At 38.2% G+C, this 24,776-nt stretch overlaps 1 protein-coding gene across 1 annotated transcript in view; it reads right to left on the minus strand.

The window, feature by feature from the left end:
* Window positions 1-24,776, minus strand: part of DNAH14 (dynein axonemal heavy chain 14) — a 394,377-nt gene that overhangs the window by 16,316 nt on the left and 353,285 nt on the right. The window contains exons 74-79 of the mRNA XM_043484666.1: window positions 24,207-24,309; window positions 21,966-22,193; window positions 11,639-11,836; window positions 6,166-6,356; window positions 3,434-3,594; window positions 2,332-2,528 (exon numbers count right to left, since the gene is read on the minus strand). Coding sequence (XP_043340601.1) covers window positions 2,332-2,528; window positions 3,434-3,594; window positions 6,166-6,356; window positions 11,639-11,836; window positions 21,966-22,193; window positions 24,207-24,309 — 1,078 coding nt within the window. The remainder of the gene's footprint in view (window positions 1-2,331; window positions 2,529-3,433; window positions 3,595-6,165; window positions 6,357-11,638; window positions 11,837-21,965; window positions 22,194-24,206; window positions 24,310-24,776) is intronic.

The raw sequence follows: 24,776 nt of genomic DNA on the forward strand, positions 1-24,776 counted from the left end.
AATAAGAATTGACTGTGTGTGTGTCTGTGTGTGATTTCATCCTTATTTTTGAGCATATCCTGCTGATGCTTATAGCTGTAGTTCATTCACTGTTGGTATAGTCTAACATATGAATATACCATATATTTTTCCATCCTATTGTGGATGACACATTTTAGTTGTCTCCAGTATTTTACCATTATAAATAATGATGTTCTGAATACTTTTGTACATGTTTCTTGATACTCATGTGCATGGGATTATATACTTTTTATATTGTTGAGATTATATTGTATATGCCATTTTGAATCTTTAAAAAATTTTTATTCACAAAACAATATAACAAGCATTTCTCCCTCCTCTGCAATTTGTTTCAATTGTTTTAGTGATTACCCTAAAAATTACAACATGCATACTTAATCTGTAAAAAGCTATGGGTTATTATTACTTTTAACTTCCTTCTCTGAGACTAAAAATTCCGTATCCTCCCCAACCTTGGCTTCTGTTGACCCTTTCTATTCTTGTTGTTTGCATTTCAGAATGCCCAACATTCTATCCTTCTTTAAAAAAATAATCCCACTGGATGTTAATATTGTTGTTGCTTTTTATTTTTGTCAAAATTTATTCACCACCTCGTTTACCACTTTTCCTCCTCTTCATTCCTTCTTACGTCTCAGAGCTTCCCCCCTTACCTCCTTCCACCTTCCTGCTGGAAATGAGGAAAGGCATTCAGGGCTTCCCTTAGCATTTGCTAATGATGAACTCTGTCAGCATTTTCTCATTTTGGTTTATTTCATCTTCATTTTTGTTTTTAAAGATTTTTTTTTTTTTTTTTGATGCGGACCATTTTTAAAGTCTTCATTGAATTTGCTGCAATATTGCTTCTGTTATTTTATTTTGGCTACAAGGCATGTTGGATCTTAGCTCCCACACCAGGGAGCTAAGAATCCTCACTCCTTGCATCGCTTAACCAATGGACCTCCAGAGAATTCCCATTATCTTCGTTTTTGAAACAAAAGTTTTGTATATACAATTTTAGTTTAACAGTTCATTTCTTTTGACACAATGGAGAAACCATTTCCATTCCTTTGAAAGTTACCCTTTTCTAGCTGCTTTTGAAGAGTTTTTCTTTGATTTTCTGCAGGTTCATTAGGATGTATCTATGCATAAGTTAAAAAGGATGTATACTGCTTGGGATTCATTGAACTTCTTATATCTATCAATTCTGGAAAATTCTCAGCTCTTACTCCTTTAATCATTGCCTCTGTTTCACCCACTCTCTTCTCCCCCTCTGAACTTCAAACTAATGTTGGACAGTCTGTTTGCCCTCTACGAATCTTCATAGCTCTTTCACAGTTTCCATTCTTAGTCTCTCTGGGTTGCATTCTGGATATGTTCTTATGATTTTTTTTTTTTTTGCCTATAGAATTTTTTTTTGGCTTATAGAAACAATTTATTGCCAGAGGGCAAAGGGGCTAAGTGAGGCCAGAATTTTGAGGCAGCACACACTTCACCCCCAGCTCCTACTTTACAAAAGCAATTTTTACAGCCACCAGCCCTCTGCACAAGCGACATCCCCTTACTCCCACATTCTTCCCATCCCACTGTACACAGCTGCCTGGTTCCCTCCAGTCACTGGTTCCCAGCAGACCTAGGCCTGCAGTGAGTTTACCTTGGAGCTGACCTGGGACCCGAGCTCGTCTTGGTGCTGGGCACCAGCTGGCCCCTATCAGGCCCATGCTCTCTTTGTGGACCTTTTTGCAGCCCCATCTCCCTTGATGTGCCTCTTGGATGCCCTAGTGGGGGTGGGATGGGGCTGTCAGCCCGGTGCTTTTGGCTTTTTTAGAACTTTCAAAATCTTAACTTGGGTTTCTTGAATCTAAAACATATGTGTTTTTACACATATTTATGTAAGCGTGTATTTTATAGAAGTATACATATTTTTATAATCCTTAAAAATGACTTAAGTGTTCTAAAACCTAAAAAAATTTCACAATACATCTTAGAGATCTTTCTAGCGTATCAACACGTACCTTATGATTTGGATATATCATAATTTATCTAACCAGATTTCCATTAAGAAGTATTAGAGTTGTTTTCAGCTTTATGCTGAAACATAAAAAGCCTTGCAACAAATATCTCTTAGATAAATTTATTTAAGAAGAATTGCCAAATTGCCCTTTCAGATTTTATTAATATGTACTCACACCAAAAGTATATATAAAAGTCAAAATCTTTTAATGGATACATAATATTTCATCATGAGTCTATACCATAGTTAACTTACCCTTTCCCTAGAACCGGGGCATTTATTTCAATCAAGCAAGTGAATGGGAAAGGATAATTGCTTACCTGCCACAATTTGGGCACTTTTATATTAAGAAGAGAGTCACATATTTCCTCCAATTCTTGGGTAAGGATAATCTCTCCTTTTATAGCAAGTTGAAGATCTTTCAGAGACTTATGTATAATAGATAGCAACTGATCAAATCTTTCAATTTCTTGGATCAAAAAGGTTAGCAGGACACAGTGGATAAGTGGATCATAGCCTGGATAAAAAAAAGAAAAAACTGTGGCATCTTTCAGATAAGATGAGGCTTTACTTGGAGAGAAATAAGCTTTGAAAATTAAAGGAGTTTGATGTGGGTAGCCCAAGGATTGAAAACTATTTTCTGCAAAAGGCCAGTTAGGCCCAAGAAAGCTCTATGTGTGGGCACTCAAATTTGAATTTCATGAAATATTTGTGTCATGAAATATTATTATTCTTTTGGTTTTTTTCAACCACTAGTTTAGCTTGTAGGCTCAAAATGAATCTTTTTTTTAAACTTTATTTTGTATTGGGGTATAGCCTATTAACAATGTTGTGACAGTTTCAGATGAACAGTAAATGTTGAATCGCTTTAAAGGGTTAAGTATGGATGTTGAAAATTTAATAGGGCAAATTACCACAGTCCAACACTTTGGCTTCTCAGAGCTGGGTGTGGAGACAACTCTGGACAACGAGGATTGCTCTGTCTCCTCTGAATCTGCCATCCCTCCCTCCCCTTTGCTCCTCAGAGTTACGATGTCTCCCAGCTTGGAGAGGGTCAGAGAGTCCATCTAAATCTCCCTGCCCAAAATGTGGTGCCATCAGGCAGAGAAGCAAAAAGGACAGAGACTTAAAAGCTCTGTAGAATCTCTCAAGCAGACTTGCTCCTTTCTGGTTTTCTACATTGTTACTACTTCTTTACTTTTTGTCTTGGGGTCATGGACCTTCCCCCTGTCTACCCCTGCCCCCATCATTTTCTCTTCTACTCCCCATCACCCAGCTTGGAGAGAGAAGAGGGCATTACGGAGTTAGTTTTCCATCTCACATCGGCCTTTCCACTTTGTTAATAACTTTTATCCTCCTGATGCTGGAGTTCTTTCCTGAGGAGGCTGGGGTGAGGGGAGGAAGGTCATGTCCCAGGCTTACCTTCGGGATCTTTATGAATAGACTCCCAGATGGGGCTTAACATGATGTACTTCAGTGTGCTTTGAGTTCCAGCCCATTCTTCTTTCTCTACAGACACTGGCAGCCGCTTTAGCATGTCTGATAAAATTTCCATCACCAGCTCATCTTTGCTCTTCTCATGACTGCAAGGAAATCAAAAGAAAAAAGGAGATACAGGCCTGTCTAATCTGGGAGGGCCCTTTATGTAGGCTCCATCTGAAGGTAAACCCAAATTCACAGAGCCACAGAACTGTGATATGGAGACCACGGAGACTTACAGAGACCATGGAGTTCATTTCATTTTGCAGGTGAGAAAACTGCCCGATGCACTTCAGACATTTGCAAGGAGATACATATTTTTAAAGTTTTCTTAAGGTTTCTTTGAAAAGTATTCATCTGAATGCATTTGCATGAAACAAGTACCAAGACTGGGATGCAAACAAGGAGGCAATCAGACAGAGGATGCTTTAGTAGCTTGATAGGTTATTCAACTGCATGTCAGATTCCTCTGTGTTCATACACAGGGCTTCCTGGTAACACACTCAGTGGTGGCGACAGAACAGCATGTGTATAGGTCTGGTAGTAGTAAGCAAGGCCATAAAAACACTGAAGACAGAGGAGGTCTTTGGAATCCTTTTACAGATGAGGAAATCAGGTTTCAAGGAGGTGATAGGACCTCCCTGTACAGTGGATGAAGAGGGAAGGGGGCATACCTCTTTTGAGCTCCATCTCTCTGTTACTGTATATACTAGTGGGAACTGGTTTTCCAGCAAACATTTCAGGTTTCACACAGAAAAATGAATGTGGGCCTTCAAAGTAAGTGATAGTCTGGTAATAAGCTGTGTATTTAGTCTAAAGTGCAGAGGACCAGATGATTGGATGGCATCGTCAACTTAATGGATATGAGTTTGAGCAAACTCCTGGAGATGGTGAAGGATAGGGAAGATGGATATGGTGAAGGACAGGGAAGATGGTGAAGGACAGGGAAGCCGGGTGTGCTACAGTCTGTGGGGTTGCAAAGAGTTGGACACAACTGAGCAACTGAACAACAGCAACAACAAGAGCTGCTTCTGAGACAGTTTACAACTTTCATGAACTAACATTTTCCTAACTTTGTCATTATGCTTTGTTTTTGACATTAAAGTAGGGTTACTCAGTGGAACTCAGCCAAATGGTTGAAGGATCAAAAGATTTCAAAAATCAAACTCACATTCTAAGTGCAGAGATTTGCTTACCACTGAAGACATTGCCTTGAATGTTAGAGATCTTTCAAGTCAAGTCCCACAAACAAGTTTTTAATAGACTTATCAGCAAAGGTGGCCTAATTGCGATAATCATAGCCTCTCCACATGACCAAAGGGATATTAATACACATATTTGGTCTGCTTATTAAAAGTATTCCCTTATAATCATCTCATCTCTCACTGGTGTATTTGCTGAATGCTAAAAGTACAGAATTGGACTTCCGTGGTGGTCCAGTGGTTGACTGTGCTGCTTCTACTGCAGGGAGAGGGAGGGGCACAAGTTCCATCCCTGGTGGGTAACTAAGATCCCTGCAAGCTGTGTGGTGCCCCTGCCCCCTAAAAAAAGCAGGGGTTGTTGTCAACCTCATTAAAAAAAGAAAAGTGCAGAATTAATCCTCAAAAGTGTAGGGACTGCAGGAAATTCAACCTGATATTCTGGGGAGGTACTGACGGAGTTCCAATTGCATAGTCTTCTATCTCTGAATGTCAGCTTTCCTTTTATGTCACAGGTAGTTAATATATGTTCCTTTTGTCAGTGAAATGAGTATCCAATGATCTTCTTTTGTGTCAGTAGATTTGATTTTGACAGATATGAGCAAATAGCTAAAGTCATAGACAAATAAAATCAGATGTCATTAAAAATTTTTTTTTAAAATAAATGGACCATTTAAAAAAATCTTTATTGAATTTGCTACGATATTGCTTCTGCTTTATGTTCTGGTTTTTAGGCCATGAGGCATGTGGGATCTTAGCTCCCTGACCAGGGATTGAACCCATATCCCCTGCATTGGAAGGTGAAGTCTTAACCACTGGACCACCACAGAAGTCCCCAGATGTCATTTTAACATGAATTATGTGGTCTAAAGAGACAGAAAGACTAAGAGAATGCAGGATTCCACTTGGTTCAGAGCTTTTCTAGGTAGATAGATAAAAATGTGAGCTTCTCAGGTGGCCCTAGGGTTAAGGAATCTACCTGCCAAGGAATCCGCTGGACACAAAAGGGGTTTGATCCCTGGATAGGGAAGATCCCCTGGATAGATAATGGCAACCCACTCCAGTATTCTTGCTTGGAAAATTCTGTGGACAGAGCAGTCTGGCAGGCTGCAGCCCATGGGGCCCCAAAGAGTCAGACACTATTGGGTGACTAGCACACACACAAACACACACACACATGCATGTATAGGTCCTATAGAAGTAAATATAACATTTCATATTTATACAGATTCAGTTAAAAAATACCACCCGTCAGGTACAATTCACTCACTCAATGAAGATTTATTGCGACCCTACTACAGGCTTGGTAATTATATGTGTGTGTGTGCTCCTGTGTAAGTAAACTTGCTTCTCTGTCATTTGGAGAATTTAGTTTCTGTGTTTTTTGACTATATTTTTCTGTGAGTAATATATTGTATATCTTCAAATGGATACTTAATAATTTACAACTAATATTTTTTCCTAGTGAGTTCTTACCCGAACATGAGGTTAGTGATGGTAAATCTTGGTTGCATGGCAATGAGATCATCAATGAACTTCTGGGCCTGGATCTCCCTGAAACCCCTTGTGGCCTCAGGGTGTAATTCTAGGAGCTCAGGAGGGTCATCATCAGGTAAGGACTGGATAATGCGTATGTAGTCCTTCATGCTTCCAGATTTTGGCAGTGGCTAATATATGTGAAAATTTAAACACTGGTTAGTTTTTACCTACTGAGATATTTACTTTTGGCAATGTATGAAGATGATATTTCCCCATGAAATTTTATACATTATTTTATGCTTATTTGTTGATGGTATACTCTAGATACTTCTGTCAAAAGTTGCACTTGGGCTATGTTATAAAGTGCAGTTTCATGACAGACACATATAACTTTCTCACTGGAAAAAGAGAGAAAGGAAAAAAGAAAGGAGGGTGATTCTGACTACCCGTTGCCTCAGTGACCTACAGCCACAGATAATGGATGCACTCAAGATTTAAGAAGTCATTTTACTAAAAAAAAAAAAAAAAAAAAAGAAGTCATTTTACTTTGGTAAAGCCTATAGAAGACATGTGAGCATGATCTTAAGAATAACTGAAGAGACTAAGTGAGTCGGGGTGGGGGGGTGGGTAAAACTGATGAAGGTGGTCAAAAGGGACACACTTCCAGCTAAAATAAGCAAAAAAAAAAAAAAAGAAAATACCGAGTTAAAAAGCTATTTAATAGGGAAATGAAAAGATTTTTCTTCCTGTTTACCAGGTATATTTCCCAGTTGATAAGTTATAACTAAGTACTGATTGGATAAAGGCTCTGTAAGGTAAGCAGATCCTTTGGCTGACCCTAGGATCACAACTAATTAAGAAAAAATATGTTTTAAAAAACCTATTAAGTCATAATGATAAACATGGCTGTACTGGTTAAAAATACGTCAAGTTCTTTAATATTCAACCCTTCAAAGATGGAGTCTAATTCTCTTTTTCTCAACTGGAGCTTGGACTAAGTGACTGCTTCTGTCAAACAGAAATAAAGTGGAAGGGATGGAGTGGGACTTTGTTTTTTTTTTTTTTAAGCTTTAAAATAAAATTTTATTTTAAAAAATTCAGCTCATAACATATGTATTATTCTACTCTCTGTCTACCCCTACTCCCCACCACCTTTACTGAGGCATAATTGAAAAATAAAGCTATATATACTTAAGGTGTATAACATGATAATTTGATATAAATGTAAGTTGTGAAATAATAATCACAATCAAATTAATGAACACATCTATCACATCCATATAGTTACTTTTTGTTGTTGTTGCAGTGATATTGCTTAGCATCTATTATCTAGCATATTTCAAGTATACAATACAGTATTATTAACTATAATTATCATGTTATACATTAGACCCCCAGAGCCTATTTATCTTATAACTGAAAGTTTGAACCCTGTGACCATTATCTGTCCATTTCTCTCTGGAGAGAGACTTTGGAGACCAGGTTTTAAAAGGCACTGCAGCTTCTTTCCTCCCTCTTGGTTAACTCACTCTAGGGATGCCAGTTGCCATGTTTTGAGGACCATCAAACAGCCCCAATGCTCCCAAATGATGGAAGATGAGTTGACCTCTGGCCAACCCATGAATTTGTGAGTTTGGGAGTAGATCCTCGGGCCTCCGTTAAGCGTTCAGATGATGCCTTGACTGTCACCTCAAGAGTAACCCCGAGCCAGAACAGCACAGCCACACTGCTCCAAGGATATGTGCTGGTGCGGTTTTTGTTTATTAGACTATAAACTGATTCATAAGAGATGCACAGTTGTTTAAAAGTGAGTTATATCAGCGTGGACCAAAAGGGACAGAGACAGTGAAACATGGAGAGAGGACTTCAGGTTCCCGTACAATTACAGACAGGAAGCATGTGAGAAAACTATTTAGCTGCCAACACGGGCTACCTAGGTGAGAAGCGTCTGCTGAGAGGGAGGGGCTGAGTCAAGTAACACTGCTACCCGTGGATCCCAGTTTTATCTTTCCCATCAATGAGTTTAATAGCAAAACACTTGTAGTGTTCCATGATGGCTTCCACCGAGTCAAAATTTTCGTCTCCTCTGAGTCCTGTCCCTGGGACAAACTGCTGGTTCCTCTCCAGCAAGTGTATTTCCACTTTTCAGATTTTGTTCCCATAAAACACCACCAACACGTAGGGCTCTGGCCTGCTGGTGGTGTTCTCCTTCTATGGGCCCTGTTCTCCTTCAATAATGCCTCTTCCACTGCCCTGAAGACTGTATTTTCCAATGTACCATTCACCGTGCTGGACATCTTTGTCATCAGACCTTGCAGGGCAAGGTTTTCTCCTGCTCGTGATTTTACAAAGTAGTGGATTTTGCTGAGGGCCAGAGCTGGCTGGAGACTGACATCTCTGAGGTCAGGACGGCATGCTTTCTTTATGATCTCTGTTTTGTGCAGTCTGGTTGTGCGTCACAAATGAAAAGCTGGCAACGGCACGAGGACTCTCTAGAGGACTTTGGTTTTGTGACAGGTGAGATGCTTCAGGCTTCATCTGGTGATGAGGAACTGTGAGTGTCTGGGGGTCTCCTGCAGAGGCGTGGGTCAGAAGTGGCCTGCTGTGGGGTCAGGGCATAGGCAGCAACAGTGCTGGGAGGCTCAGAGTGTTGGCATAAGTCCTCTTGGAAGAGGTCGCCATACGCCCTACCATACAGACTGCCAAGGGTCTTCTAATTAAAAGATCTTCATATGAAGGGGAACTACTTAAGGAGTTACACCAAAGGAACTGCACCAAAGAGTCTCATCTGCTCAAGGTCCTTGACCTTAACACTGTAATGGAAAGAGAACTTTCAGGGATCTGAGGGAGTGAGAACATTTGGTATCTGGAAAGAATGCAAAACATTTGTGGCCAAGGATTTTGAAAGTTTAAAAACACTGCCTCAAATTATTTAACTCTCCTATCAATCTGATTCTGTGACTGCTTGACTAAATAGAACACTATACAGAAGAAACATTTTGTGTCAGGTCTGGTCCTGGGCCTTAAGTGTTAAAGAGAAGGAAAAAAAAAAAAAGGAGTAACTGACCACTGACAAAGAAGAGAAATGCCTTGTTCACATGGCCAGGAAAGTGGGTAGTAATAGCTTTCTTGATATCTTCAAGGAAAACATTGACCGATTAATGAGGGCCACAGGGAGACATCGGGGCTTCCCAGATGGTGCAGTGGTAAAGAATCTGCCTGCCAATGCAGGAGACGCAGGAATCTCAGGTTCGGTCCTTGGGTCAGGGAGATCCCTTGGAGAAGGAAGTGGCAACCCATTCTGGTAGTCTTGCCTGGAAAATTCCATGGAAAAAGGAGTCTGGTGGGCTATAGTCCATGGGGTCACCAAGAGTCAGATATGACTGAGTGAACGCAAACAGAAGGACAGGGACATTAATAAAAAATTACCTGCAGTAACTAAGATTATGACCAGGAACAGGAAGAGCTGGAAAGTTTTTATGACAAAACTGTCAATAAACTTGCAGCACTTAAAGCAACTAAATAACTGAAATTATGATATTAGAATCCTATTCTGTAGTCTGATAGAATTCTGCCAATGGAATGATACACTTCTATGTTACTATATTTCATATCCTCTTGAGCATACTTAAGTAAGAGTTTGTATACAAAACTAGGCCCACTGTACTTTTTCGCAATTTAAAAAACTTTCAAGGATAATTTTATCTTAAGGGTTGAATTTAGACGCTAAACAACTAGAGCGTTATTTAAAACAGTTTGTTTTTTTTTCTTAATAGAAATCTAAACCACAACTCATAGCTTTCCTGCCTTAACAGATGGTGTCATCTTCCTTTTCACTTTCCATCATCTCCCTTATGCAAATTCCAACCCGTCACATTCATGTCAAGTCCTCTTTCCACACTCTCAAACCAGAGGTCTGGAGGATTTTTCCCTCTGTTGGCAACCATCTGCCAGGGCACAACTGCTGTGTGTAAACTGGAGACTCTTGGTCCACAAAGATGGAGGCCTGGATGGAAATTAAACACTAAACAGAGGGAGGACAAGGGATGATGCGGAGCTTCATCTTCTTCGGTGCTTGGCGTAAACTCCTTGAATCTCAGCTCTCCTTACTGTATGTGGCTGTACCCTGAGAACCTCAGTTTCCTCATCTGAAACTGGGGATAACATCTACTTCACATAGTTGTTTTGAGCATTAAATGAGAAAAAGACATCAGTCGACAAGTGTGGATCAGATCAGTACAGCTTAACTTGCTTCTGCTTCCTTGTGCTTTGTATTTCATATTCTAGGTTCCCAGAGGGCATGAGCCATTTATCATTCTTTTCATTTACTGACCAGCATAATGCTGTATTTAATAGCGTACATTCCAGGTTGTGCCCTTGGTGGATGGTTGCTAGCAGAGCAAAAATTCTGCAGACCTCTGGCCTGAGAGTTGGGAGGGAGGACTTGACATCAGTGTGATGGTTGGCAATTTGTATAGGGGAGGTGAATGGAAGATGAGATGATAATTTTTTCTGGGGGCGGAGGGCGTGCCACAGTTTCTAGGTTCCCCTACCAGGGACTGAACCTGCCTCCTCAGCAGTGAAAGTGTGGAGTCCTAACCACTGGACCACCAGGGAATTCCCAGGAAGATGAGAAGGAAGATAAAGCCATCTGGGTGATCATGGTAAAGTGGGTGTGGGCCTGGTGGGAGGAGGAGAAGGAGAGACAGAGGTCATATCCAGGTCATCTGTGGAGGGTCTTTAGAGTATGGATAGGTAGATAAAACGGTAATTAATCAAGTGATGGTCATTTACTTTGGTAATACTAAAGGTTATATGTGTGTCTGTGTGTGCTCTGTCGTGTCCGACTCTTTGCAACCCCGTGGACTGTAGCCTGCCAGGTTCCTCTGACCATGGGATTTCCCAGGCAAGCATACTGGAGTGGGTTGCTGTTTTCTCCTCCAGTGTATCTTCCTGACTCAGGGATCTAACCCGTGTCTCTTGCATCTCCTGCATTGGCAGGTGGATTCTTTATCACTGCGACACCTGGGAAGCCACACTGAAAGTTAATAAACACCACTAAAAGTGAATGTTAAGGGCTTCCCTGGTGGTCCAGTGGTTGGAGATTTGCCTGCCAATGAGGGGGACATGAATTTAATCTCTGGTCCAGGAAGATTTCACATGCCATGGGGCAACTAAGCCTGAGTGCCATAACTGCTCAGCCCTTGCAGTTAGAGCCTGAGTTCTGCAACAAGAGAAGCTGCTTCAGTGAGAGGCCCACACACTGCAACTAGAGAATAGCCTCTACTCTCAGCAACCAGAGAAAAGCTTGTATGCAGCAATGACGATCCAGTGCAGCCATAAATAAATACACAAATAGAAAGTGAAAAAAGTGAATGTTAAAATCTATTTTAATATAGATTTTAAATAATGGAGCAATCCTTAGTTAAACATAATCAAGTAATGTTAAGAAAATAAATCCTTTTCTTACCTCATCAGTATAGAAACTGAAGTCATCTTTTAGCACCTCAGGATTACAAAATTTGTAGAGAAGGGTGTTTAAACATCGCCTGTCCCAGCTGTCAGTCACCCAGCCACCGTAAACCACGTCCCCAATCAGGTAGCGCAGTGTCTGCCAAGGAATACTGGACTGGGCACTCAGGATATTTTCCAACACCTTTATGGCAACCTGTAGAAAATGCACTGGTTTTCATTATTTTAGCACACGTTTTCAGGTTGTTTTCATGGTTTAACATAAAATCAACAATTCAAACAGCTATGTATATTTTCTCTTTAAAATATGTGGAAAAAAAGAATAAAAATATTAGGCTATTTATTTTACTCGTTGTTGAACAAACTTTGAATTGTTTAACTGATTAATATTGTTATTTTTTGAATAGACAAAACAAACACGTATTACTGAATTCAGAGGGCTTCCCAGGTAGCACTAGTGGTAAAGAACCTGCCTGCCAAAGCAGGTAGACATTAAGAGATGCAGGTTCGATCCCTGGGTCGGGAAGATCCCCTGGAGGAGGGCATGCCAACCCACTCCAGTATTCTTGCCTGGAGAATCCCCATGGACAGAGGAGCCTGGCAGACTGTAATCCACAGGGATGTACAGAGTCAGAAACAACTGAAGTAACTAAGCACGCATAAGCACGCACTGAATTCAGAAGATACAAAAGGATAAACAAGGGAATGTAAATTTTCTCCTACCCCCTACTCTAGCCTTCAGAGCCCCTGCCTTGAGGCCATCATTGCTAACAATGTCTTGAGTTAACACTTACTGACACTTTGCGACCCCATGGATGGGCGTGCCAGACTCCTCTGTCCGTGGGATTCTTCAGGCAAGAATACTGGAGTGGGTAGCCATTCCCTTCTCTAGTGGGAATCGAACCCAGGTCGTCTGCACTGCAGGCAGATTCTTTACCATCTGAGCCACAAGGGAAACCCCCTATGTAACTATATGCACATAAATTGATTTCATTCCTTCTTTTTCCTTCCTGACCATCCCTCCTCCCTCTCTTCCTTTCCATCCTCCCTCAGTCCTTTATCTATCTTTCATATCTCCTTCCCTCTCATCTTTTTTTTCTGTGTTCCTATCTTTATGTACACCATTCTGCAACTGACCAACCAACATACCTTGGCTACTGTTGTTCAATGGCTGCAACAATTCATATTTCAACTAACAGTTGTCACCATTCTCTCATTCCTTCCACTGTTCTTTCATCCCTTCCTCTACTAGGAGATGTTGTCCTATGCAATTTTTTTGTACTATGCTGTTAATTTGTAGTTCATTTTCTACTGGTTATTTTCAGAATCCTTTCTTATGTCTATTGGTCAAGATTTGATTTTCTGTACATTTAGCTATTTTTCCTTCAGATTGTCTTTTTCTTGTTAAAATGTGAGAGCTCTTTGTATATTATAGACATTAACTCTAAGTTATTTGCATTGCAGATGTTATCTTACATCTGTGATTTGTCTGTTGACTTTATTTTGTTGCCATTTTCCATATAGAAGTTTTTATAATCACACATGCCTATCTTTTCTTTTTTTTCCCATTTATTTTTATAAGTTGGAGGCTAATTACTTTACAATATTGTAGTGGTTTTTGCCATACATTGACATCTATCTTTTCTTTTATGGTTCTGGGTTTCAAATTTTAGCTAAGTTATCCCTAACTCCACAATTGAACATGTAATCTCCCAAATGTATTTTTAAAGATTTTTATTGTTTTACTATACATTTAAAGGGCTTCCCTGGTGGTTCAGAGATTAAAGCATCTGCCTGCAGTGCAGGAGATCCGGGTTCGATCCCTGAGTTGGGAAGATCGCCTGGAGAAGGAAATGGCAACCCACTCCAGTATTCTTGCCTGGAGAATCCCTTTGTATTCAGTATAAGATAAAGGGCCAAACCAATTTTCTCCCAGCTGGATGGCCAGTGTAACCAGTATCTTTTACCTAAAAAAAAAAAAAAAAATCCCTCATTACTGAGTTAAAATATTTTCTGTCAATATTAAAATTTCATATAAACTCAGATCTATTTCTTCTGTATTCTCCATTATGTCTCACTGATTTGTTGTCTACTTCTGCCAAACAATATTGGGCTTAGTATAGTGGATTTTTTTTAATATGTTTTGATATCTGGTGAAGGGAGATTCTTGCAGTATTTTAATTTTTTGTATATTTCTAGTTTATTCTTCAGTGTGTCTTCTTCTATGTAAACTTTATCAATTCCAGAATCTTACTTATAAGGTTCTAATTGGATTGACATTAAATGTGATATGTAATTTTGGAAGAACTGGTAGTTTATGATATGGGAAGTCTCCCTGTTGAAGAGAGAAGGCGGGATTGAAAACAGCGACGTGGCATCAGACTGCAAGAACTGTGTAACTTTGGAGAGTCTTTTACGTGTTCTGAGCCTTCATTTCCTTATCTTTAAAAGGAGGATAATTAGTGTACTTACTTCTTAAGGTTGTTGTGAGAATTAAATAATTCATATAAAGTAATCAGAACATTTTAAACTCTAAGCAAATGTTATTCTTTTTTACTTCCTGACTTACAGTGTTCATTATTTCGGATGCATACAGTTCTTATTAAATTTGTTCCTGAATATTAAAAAAAATTTTTATCACTACTGTGAATGTACTGTGCTTCCATGTCTAGGTGTTTATTGCTAGGGAAAAGTTATTGGCTTTTATATATTTATGTCTTTATTGAGCCACTTTATTGAATTCTCTCATTACTTCTAATAGGTCTTTTTTTTAAACTAGTTTCTCAGATTTTCTAGATATACAATTATATCATCAACAAAAAGGCAGTTTTTCTCTTTTTTCTTGCCTCTCTTTTACAGCTTTAATATGAATTATTTATCTTATCTTATTGCATTTACTGGAACTTTTAAGGCAATGTTGAACGACAATGGTGATAAAAGGCATCCACGTCTGATTTCTGATTTTCTTTGAAACAATTTCAGTGTTTGGCTATTTAGAATAACATTTGCTTTAGGTTTTTGGTAGTCTTTTTCATATTTAAGCTGTTCCTTTGGATCCTATTAGGGTTCTTTTTAGGAGTGGTACCTGGATTCATAATAAAGCCTTTTCTATATCTATTGATCTGATCATTTAAACTAAGAGTATAGATTTTCAAATACTGAGCCATTTTTACATTCTTGGAATAAACCCTACTTGGTCATAGTATATCATTCTTTGATTAATTGCTGAAACCTATTAAGTTTAATATATACTTTTTATATGAAGTCCTAAGTGAAATTAGCCTATAGTACTTTTCCATATTATCCTTACTAGGTATTCATATTAAAATTATGTTGATTTCATAGAATGAATTGGGGAGATTGCCATCTTTTTCTAAGTTTTGGAATAGTTTAAATAATATTAATATATCTGTTTTTTAAAATTTAGAGTGAAATAAGTTGTGAAACCATTTCATTCTGGTATTATTTACAATTTCTTATGGCAATTGGTCTATTCAACATTTCCATTTCTTTTTGAGTCAATTTAGAAAGTTCATATTTTTCTGGGAAATCATTGGTTTCATCTAGATTTCCAAACTTTATTAGTCTCATAAAAAACCAATTTTAAAATTTATTTTTCCTTTCTACATTTTGTGTTACTTCATTAATATTAAAAATTATATTTAATTTTATATTTAATTTTAATTTTTCTAATGTCTTAAGATGAATATTTATTTTTTGCATTTATTCTTTAATAATGAATATTTGAATTCATTTTTTTTTTCTGAGCATAGCTTTTTTTTTTTTTTAATTTTTATTTATTTATTTATTTTTTGTCATACACTGATATGAATCAGCCATAGATTTACACGTATTACCCATCCCGATCCCCCCTCCCACCTCCCTCTCCACCCGATTCCTCTGGGTCTTCCCAGTGCACCAGGCCCGAGCACTTGTCTCATGCATCCCACCTGGGCTGGTGATCTGTTTCACCATAAATAGTGTACATGAGCATAGCTTTTGTCTCTCACATTATTTTTGGTATGGCGGTGTTATTCACTCAGTCGTGCATGACTTTTTGCAACCCCACAGACTGTAGCCCGCCAGGCCCCTCTGTCCATAGAATTCTCCAGGCAAGAATACTGGAGTGGGTTGCCATTTCCTTCTCCAGAGAATCTTCCTGACCCAGGGATCGAACGTGGGTCTCCTGCATTGCACGCAAATTCTTTACCATCTGAGCCACCAGGGAAGCCCCAAAATTTTTGGCTGTACCCCACAGCATATGGGATCTTATTTCCTGGGCCAGGGATCAAACCCACACTCCCTGCACTGGAAGGCAGAGTCTTAACCACTGGACTACCAGGGAAGCACCATTTCTTTTTTTTTTTGGTATAAAGTAGTTTAATTTCTATTATGTTTGAGATATTTTTAATATCTCTTTAATATTCTATTTATCTTCCCTTTTAATATTCTTATCTAGAGCTGTGTTTCTTATTTTACAACTTGCTAAGATTTCTTGGATCAAATGTTTACAGTTTATTAGATTATGATTGGAGAATGTGGCCCATAAAATCATTAAATATTTTTCTTTGTGGCCATGTTTGAGTTTTCTAACATTTCCTTAGCTGTATGAAAAAATATGAACTGTCTGTTGGAAAGATGTTAGGTTCTATTTACATCTGTTAATCAAGTTTGTTAATTGTACTGTTTTCTCTGACTTATTTTTGCTTATTAGATCTAATTGTGAGTTTTTTGAAATTTCCACAATAATCACACATGCATACACATTTATATAATGCATATGTACAGATACACGTGTCTATATAGACATACATGTATGTGTATATGTGCTACAGTGTACCAATTGTGATAATAAAGACACCACATAGTGAAATAGCTGAGAGCACAAACTCTGAAGCTAGACCACCTGTGATCAAGTCGTGCCTGTTCTGCTCACTCATTAGGCAAACTGCCGAGCCTCTCTGTACTCAACTGTAAACTAAGGATCATGCTACCTTGTTTTTAGGAATGTTGTAAGATTTCAGGTAATTCATGAAGTACTTCAAACCATGTCTGAGAGAAAGCACTGTAAAAGTTAAGTTTTCACGGCTGTTATATCTTCATAAACTGTTTCTCTCTCTACTACTTGGTGCTTTTTCAGCTTAAAATCCATCTTGACTGATATTAATGTTACCATTCCTGTTTTTTGCTGTTTTTATTTTCTTGGTAGTTTCAAGCTTTTTCATTGATGTAAGGGTTTTTCATATAAACTCTGTCAAGTTGAGTTTTGTTTTGTAACCCAGTGTAATAATTTTGCCTCTTCAATGAAAGATTGCAATCCATTTACATTTAATGTAAAAGCTGATATTCCCTTTGTATTACTTTACATTATTAGTTTACTTTGTTATTTCTCTCCCTCCCTCATTTTACCAGCTGAGCCACAAGGGAAGCCCATTCCCTCCCTCATTTTAATAGGTTGATCAAATTGTTATTTATTTGCCTTTTAATCTTCATTAATTGAAATATTATACCATTTCCATTACAGGTTACCTTTCCTTTCCTTGAATTCATATTAAAATAACATTTCTTTTTTCAAATGAAGAGATGTCAATTATTTTCCTACTAAAGTTTTCCATTTCCCTATTTTTTCCTCTGCATTCTCTAATGTTAAAGCTTGTAATAAGGTGAAACATTTAGAAAACTTATACTTCCCTCCTCTCTTCTTTCCTTTTCTCACATAAACACTTTGGAAGTTCTCACTCTCCTCCTTCACTCTTCATGTACACACTTCCCTCATTCCAACTCCTAGGCTTTGTTGAGATACCTTAGTACTCTTACTACAGTTTAGTACTCTATAAAGTTTAGTAAACTATAGTTTAGTACTCTTACTGAAACTCAGCTTAAAACTATTAAGAGAATTTTTCTTGTATGACTCTTTCTCTTAAATAATCTATATTTATCACTTAGACTACTCACCCTTAACTGCTTATTATTATCTATTTAGATTTAATAATCTACTGTAAGGTTTAACAATATACTGTTCACCACAGTTTCAATTTCTTTTCATTTTCCTTTATTTTGGATCTCTGTTCTGATATATTTGTACATAGGGTAGATCTTAAGCATTTCCCACAAATAGAGAACACGAGTTATGTATTATCTAAATCCTTGCTTATATGCAAATATGTTTCTTTACTTTGACAGAATGAATAATATTTTGGCTGGAAATAAGATTCTTGGCATGCAGTCTTAGTCTCCCAGATTCTCTAGATGCTATTCCACTTTATTCTAGCTAGTGATGGTAGATTACAAGTCTAAGTGTCATCATTGTTCTTTTATAACTTATCTTTGAAGCTTGGAGTTCAGGAATTTGCTAGCTTATGTCCAAATATGTCTTTATGGCAACTATGCCTGAATTAGTAAGGATTTTAAATATGTAAACTCAAATCTTTCATCAGTTCAGAGACAATAAAACAGTTTATTTCTTTTTTTTTCTCTCTATTCAATTTTCTCCTCAGGAATTCATATCATTTGAATATTAGGTGTTCCCTTTAGATGCCTTCTTCATTTGTGCCTCATGATTTCCATCTTATTGTAACTTTCTTCATATGCTCTGAGTTATTCCTTCTGTTTTTTCTAGCCATTAACTCAAGTCTCAGCCATGACCATTTTTTCCTTCAATTCATCTCCCTCTAACTAACCATCTAACTTTTTTTTAAGCTCAAGAATCATGATGTGTGTATACAACTTCAGTTAGTTGAGAGCACATGGAGCCTATGTACTAATTAACACCTCTTTCCACACGTGTGTAAATGAATCATGTCAAAACAGAGTGACACTGACCTTCTTTTTGTGATAATACATAATCGTTGGAGATCATAAATTGATCATATTTACAATCATAAATTGAGCTAATGACACAAATAAAAATTCCAAAATTTGAAAAAAAGGCAAAAGGATGACCACATATCTTTTCAATGCCATACTGGAACATTGTCTAACGTGCTCACTTAAGGATTATCAAATACTTCAGGAGTATCTGCTTTTGTTTTGATTTACTATTTCCTATTGATTAAAGCACTTTACAACTCTGTACAAGTATAGGCTAACTTATAGGAAACTGTTGGCCCTGTATCTGTTTCTTTCTGATAACGATGCAAATGAAATTTTGTCTTGTAGAAATACAAATGGTTTCTGGCTCATAAAGAAAATTATAACCCCAAGGTTACAATTTTATTGCCTGTATGGTATTTAGCAGTTTTATATGCAATTTGATAATCCTATTTCATTATAATTGTTTAAATAATTCTAAATATTTCTGTAATCCTATACTTTTAAAAGGACCCTGGTGGCACAGCAGTAAAGAATCTGTCTGCAATGCAGGAGACATGCGGTTTGATCCCTGGGTCAGCAAGATCCTCTGGAGAAGGAAATGGCAACCCATTCTAGTATGCCTGCCTGGAGAATTTCATGGACAGAGGAACCTGGTGGGCTACAGTCCTTGCCCAACTTGCAAGAGTTGGACACGACTTAGCAATTAAACAACAAATACTTTTAAAAATCAGTTTTACCATCCTGCTGATTCTTTTATCAATGAGTTAAAAATTCTTTGATATGTGCTCATGTAACAAAAAATCATGTGTGTAAAATGTGTATGTACTTTTGTATCCTTATGGGCTCTTATTATTTTCTGTTCTATTTCTTGTGTTCTTTCTCTCTTTGGCTACTGGATCTTGTTGATATGTTATTTTTCTTGGTCTTGTCATTGTGGCTCAGGTCCAGACTTTGGGGAGCTTTAAGCCCCCATGTAGCCCCAGCGCTACATGTGGTAGCCCTACATGTAGTGGAAAATATATCGATGTTTAGTCCTATGGGCTGGCAGATAGCATCAATCAGTTGTCAGTCCACTGAGGAAACTCTCCAAGTTGCCTGACAGGGAGCTGACTGGGCCTGAAACTCCCCCTAGTGGGAGAAGCTGTGTCCAAACTCAACTTCCCACTGAACCAGAAGTTTCCACTTAAAGAGAGGGGCTATGCAGGAATCCAATTTCCCACAGTTTCAAGGTGCTAACATTTGGCATTTCTAGACAACTACTTGAACATCAGGTACCCAGACTCAGACATCCTGGCACCCAGGCGGTCTATTTCTTTGCCACTGGGAAGAAGGCTCTCACACTTGCCACATGAAAGGGGAGAACAAACGAGGGAAAGACTACTTCTTTTGGAGAGCGGTGCCACGATGTAACCAGCTGCTTCTGGCTTAAGCAAGCCTCTCTGCCAAATGCCGAAAGGACAGCAGCATCCCATAAACTCCAGCCTGTGCCACGTAAAGCTGCTGCCTTTCACCCCAAGCTCTTTGCATGACAAAATACCCTGCCAATACCTGGCCCTCCGCAGTCCTACCATTTGTTTCCCTTGCAGATGGTTTAGTGTATAATGAAATAAACATACACTTTAAATACATGTGCAGAAATGAGATCATACTACACATGTTCTGTTATAACCCAGTTTTGGCAATCAATCTTATAAATGTGACCATCTTCATCTATATCAGTAGTAACAGGAATTCTTTAAAGGCTTTCAAAATATATTATCAAGTTGTCTTCTGGAAAGTTAGTGACAATTAAATTAGCTGTATGAGATAGTGCCTGCTTCTCTACATTTCTGTTTGTTTATTTTAGCCACCGTTGTATTGAAAGGTGGTATCTTATTGTGGTTTTAATCAGTATTCCCCTCATTGTTGTATTTGGCAGTGTTCTCCAGAGAAATTGAACCAAACAGGATGTATGGGGAATCAAGGCAGTGTGTGGAGGTTCCCCAAAAAACTAAAAGGAGAGTTGCCATATGACGCAGAAATCCCATTCTTGGGCATATATCTCAACAAAACTATTATTTGAAAAGATATACACATCCCAACGTTCATAGCAGTGCTATTTATAATAGCCAAGACATGGAAACAACCTAAATATCCATTGACAGATGAACGGAATATTACTCAGCCATAAAAAAGGATGAAAAATGCCATTTGTAGCAACATGGGTGGACCTAGAGATTATCATACTAAGCAAAGTAAGTTAGAAATACAAATACCATATGGTATCACTTATGTGTGGAATCTAGCTGCTGCTGCTGCCAAGTCGCGTCAGTCCGTGCCTGACTCTGCGACCTCATAGATGGTAGCCCAACAGGCTCCCCCGTCCCTGGGATTCTCCAGGCAAGAATACTGGAGTGGGTTGCCATTTCCTTCAATGCATGAAAGTGAAAAGTGAAAGTGAAGTCTCTCGGTCGTGTCCGACTCTCAGCGACCCCATGGACCGCAGCCTACCAGGCTCCTCCATCCATGGGATTTTCCAGGCAAGAGTACTGGAGTGGGGTGCCAGTGCCTTCTCCGGTGGAATCTAGAATATGACACAAATGAACTTATCTCTGAAACAGACTCACAGAAATAAAGAACAGGCTTGTGGCTGCCAAACAGGGGTAGCAATGGAGAGTTGGACTGGGAGTTTGGAACTAGCAGATGCAACTATTATATATATAGAATGGACAAGCAATAGAGTCCTACTATATAGCACAGGGAACTATATTCAATATCTGGTGATAAGTCATATGGGAAAGAATATGAAAAAGAGAATCACTGAGCCTATACACCAGAAACTAACACAACATTGTAAATAAAAAAAAATAGTTTGCAATATTAAACACAAATAAAGTGTTCTATATAAAGAATAGTGAAGACTCTTCAGCTAAAATTTTCCCCCTACAATGGGTCAGTGTAATTTTTCTTGCTTCAAATGAATAAGTAGAAACAGCAAACACTTTTGTGGTGATTTTTATGTGTCAGGCACTGTTCTAAGTGCTTTACAATTCACATTGTATTGACTAGTCTGCTCTTATTTAAAAAAAACATTATTTGCTTATTTGGCTGTGACAGATCTTAGTTGCAGCATGTGGGATCTGGGTCCCTGACCAGGGATTGAACCCCAGCCCCCTGCCTGGAAGTGCAGAATTAAGCCACCAGACCACCATGGAAGTCCCTAGTCTGCCTCTAACAATGCCCTTTGGCAGAGGTACTTTTTAGGCCAAGGAAACTAAGACCCAGAGAAGTTAGTAAGCTTGCCAGATAACTTGTAAATCCTGCACAGCTATAAGCAGAGGAGCTCTGATTTGATTCCCGAAAAGAGGGCTTCCAGTTCCACGCCTTTAAACGTTAGTCAGCCCTCATCGCCTAGTTACAGAGTTTGTGACCTTAGTACCGTGAAAAACATTTAGTATTTGTGTCGATACAGACTAGGCTTTCTGTATCTTATCACTACTTATTTGTTGTTATATATAAAGTACCAGACTTACCTCCAAGTCTGAAGAACTAAATGCATATGCAATATTCCAGCCCAATATTCCATAAATTTTTCTTTCATTAATCAGAGCATTGAAGAAACACAAGCTGAATAAAATTTTTTTCCACCATGGTCCACAGTCAGGTTTTTCAAATAACTCTTCTGTTACCTCTCCACTCCCACTGTATCCAAATGTCTGAAGTAAATTATTTTTCAGTCCCTGGGGATTTTCCACTGCAATCTTTAAAACAGATGTGAGTAAAAACAACTTGCGAGGACAGACACAGGCATTAGGACTGGTGGGGGGTGGGGGACTCTTACTTACATGCAGAACTAGCTAAGACTATATCTGACAACAGAACGTGCTAAGACTATAACTCTTTTTAAGATTCAGTAGCAAATAAAAAAATCTTGTGTTATTCTTTTCCCATTTGAAAACTTCTGTAAAGGGATTGTATCAGATTTCCAATTGTTCCAATTCATACTTTAAAACGAGAAGTACAACAATGTTCTTAAAAGCACTCCTGTTTGCTCGGCAAGCCCGGCATTTTAGAAAGTTGAAAGTGAAGAATTCCTATATTCTAAATGCTTGATGGCAGCTAAGTGGCTGTGACAGAATCAGGGCTGCATGGCCTCGGCCAGGCAGCAGAGAGAAGAGAGAAGGGGCATCAAATATCGTACACAGAACTTGTGGAACCAGCAAAAGTATCTAATCTTCAGTGATATGAAAAAAGAGGAGAAGTAACTTGGTGTGTTACTAAAGTGCTCTGTTTTCATTGAAAATCGATTGATTTCTTACCTAGGAAAATTGAAATGAGGAGGTACAGGAGGTGAAGTGGGAAGAGAATTACTTGGAGGGCTTTTTTTAAATTTTTTTAAAGAGCATGACTGTAAGTCTAAAACCGAAAGGTCTGAAAATGTTTCTTTACTTGCACAGTTTTCATAGACATACACACATAGACATATATATGTGTATTTCATATTATGTGGATATGTATGTAGGATATGTATAAATATGTGTAGATAAGTACTATGATATATGTGTGTGTGTGAGTACATGAACATGAAATTTCTTTTTCAATTGAGCTTATTTATTTTAATTAATTTTCACTGGAGTATAGTTAATTTACAACATTGTTTTTGCTGTACGGCAAAGTGAATCAGTTATATATATACACACATTCACCCTTTCTAAGATTCTTTTCCCATAAAGGTCACCACAAAGCATTGAGTAGAGTTTCCCGTGGAACGTGAGATTTCTGAGTTAAGGATCAGACTGACTGATTTATTCACAGACCACTTAAAATGTTCCTTGAAGTTCTACCTCTGTCGCCACCTTTCATATCCCCCTCTCCTGGACGAAGATAAAACGCTGTCTGACGTAATACTCTGCCTCACTCTGGGAGGTAAATGGACCCTCTTGAGTCTCAGACAAAAAGATGCAGATTTCTCCAATCCATGTCCCATCTTCAGGAGTAGGGCAGCTACTGTGAGCTTGGGTAAATACACCCGGGAGTCTGGGAAGAGCCTGGGGTCCTGTGACAGGGAGAAGTTTCTTTGTTTCCCAAGAGTAAACTTGATTTATTCTCAGGCTGGATTGGGACTCTATCAGGAAACTGCCCATCCACCCCATTTCCTCTGTCTCACACCAATTCTGTTGAACTTGGAAGTGTGCATGTGTTTGCACATTTGGCCATGTGTTCTGCCTGTGCCACTGGTCAGTCTTCTTTGCTATTAGGACTCCATCTTTTGGTCAACTGGACACGTGTTTAATAGAATTGACCCAACTCTTAGTATTTATTCAAACTTAATGGTGGATATGAGTGGAAGTCACAGATAATTTTTAAATAGGACTTTTCAGTCAATAGTTTCAACCTGCTTTTTGCCAGATCCTTTTCAGAGAATTAATAACAAACTGTGAAAGAGTTAGGGGGACCAGAGACAGGAAAAAGCTAGAGAAGCAAAAGGCAAGGAAAGGACCCAAATTCTTTACTCTATTTTCTGGTTTATGGGAGTTGGAAGTCTAAGCATCCTTGTTTGAGAAAACAAACATTTAAACTGTCCAATCCCTTGAAAGCAGGGATCTTGTTTATACTTGTGCATCCTTTCTGGTCCACAATGTAAGGCTAAGCACAGGAAGGATTTAGCATACTAGAATTAGCACTCTCTTAATTCAGAATCATGAATACAAGATAATTTACATTCAAACAGTGCCTCAGAGTCAATATTACTATCTGTTATACATTGCCCTTACCTTTAAACTCTTTTGAAGGATAGAAATTGGGAAAGAACTGTCTGATTTTGAGCTTAACCATAGCCTGAACTTAGGCTCTATTGTCACATATGGACTATTAAATCTGTTAAAAGAAAACATTTATAAATATTTTAATGTGAAAAATTTAAATGAAATAAATATGTTCTAAGAATCATAGTTGTTTTAACGTTAAAATGGCCTTAGAAATCACTTTAATAACCAACCATAAGAACTTCTATATTGCATAAGAATTTGTGTAAGATCCATTAATTCCCATGTTGAAAAGGTAGTCTTCCCTCACTTAGGTACAAAAATAATCTAGGTTCATTGCAAAAAACTTGGAAAAAATGACAAATTAAGAACAAAATAAAAACCACAGTTCCATTGGTCAAATCTGGCACAACTGAACACCATAATAAACATTCATGGTAACAGATTACAATCCACTGAATAAAATAGAAATCCATGAGTCCATGCTGATATAAGTAAACAAATGAATAAATAAATGGGGAGGAGAAAATCTCCTAACAGTAGAATTAAATTTAAAATTTAGAAGAAATTATGGAGTTA

This window comes from Cervus canadensis, chromosome 13, assembly GCF_019320065.1.
Source record: "Cervus canadensis isolate Bull #8, Minnesota chromosome 13, ASM1932006v1, whole genome shotgun sequence".
Taxonomy (NCBI): Eukaryota; Metazoa; Chordata; class Mammalia; order Artiodactyla; family Cervidae; genus Cervus; species Cervus canadensis.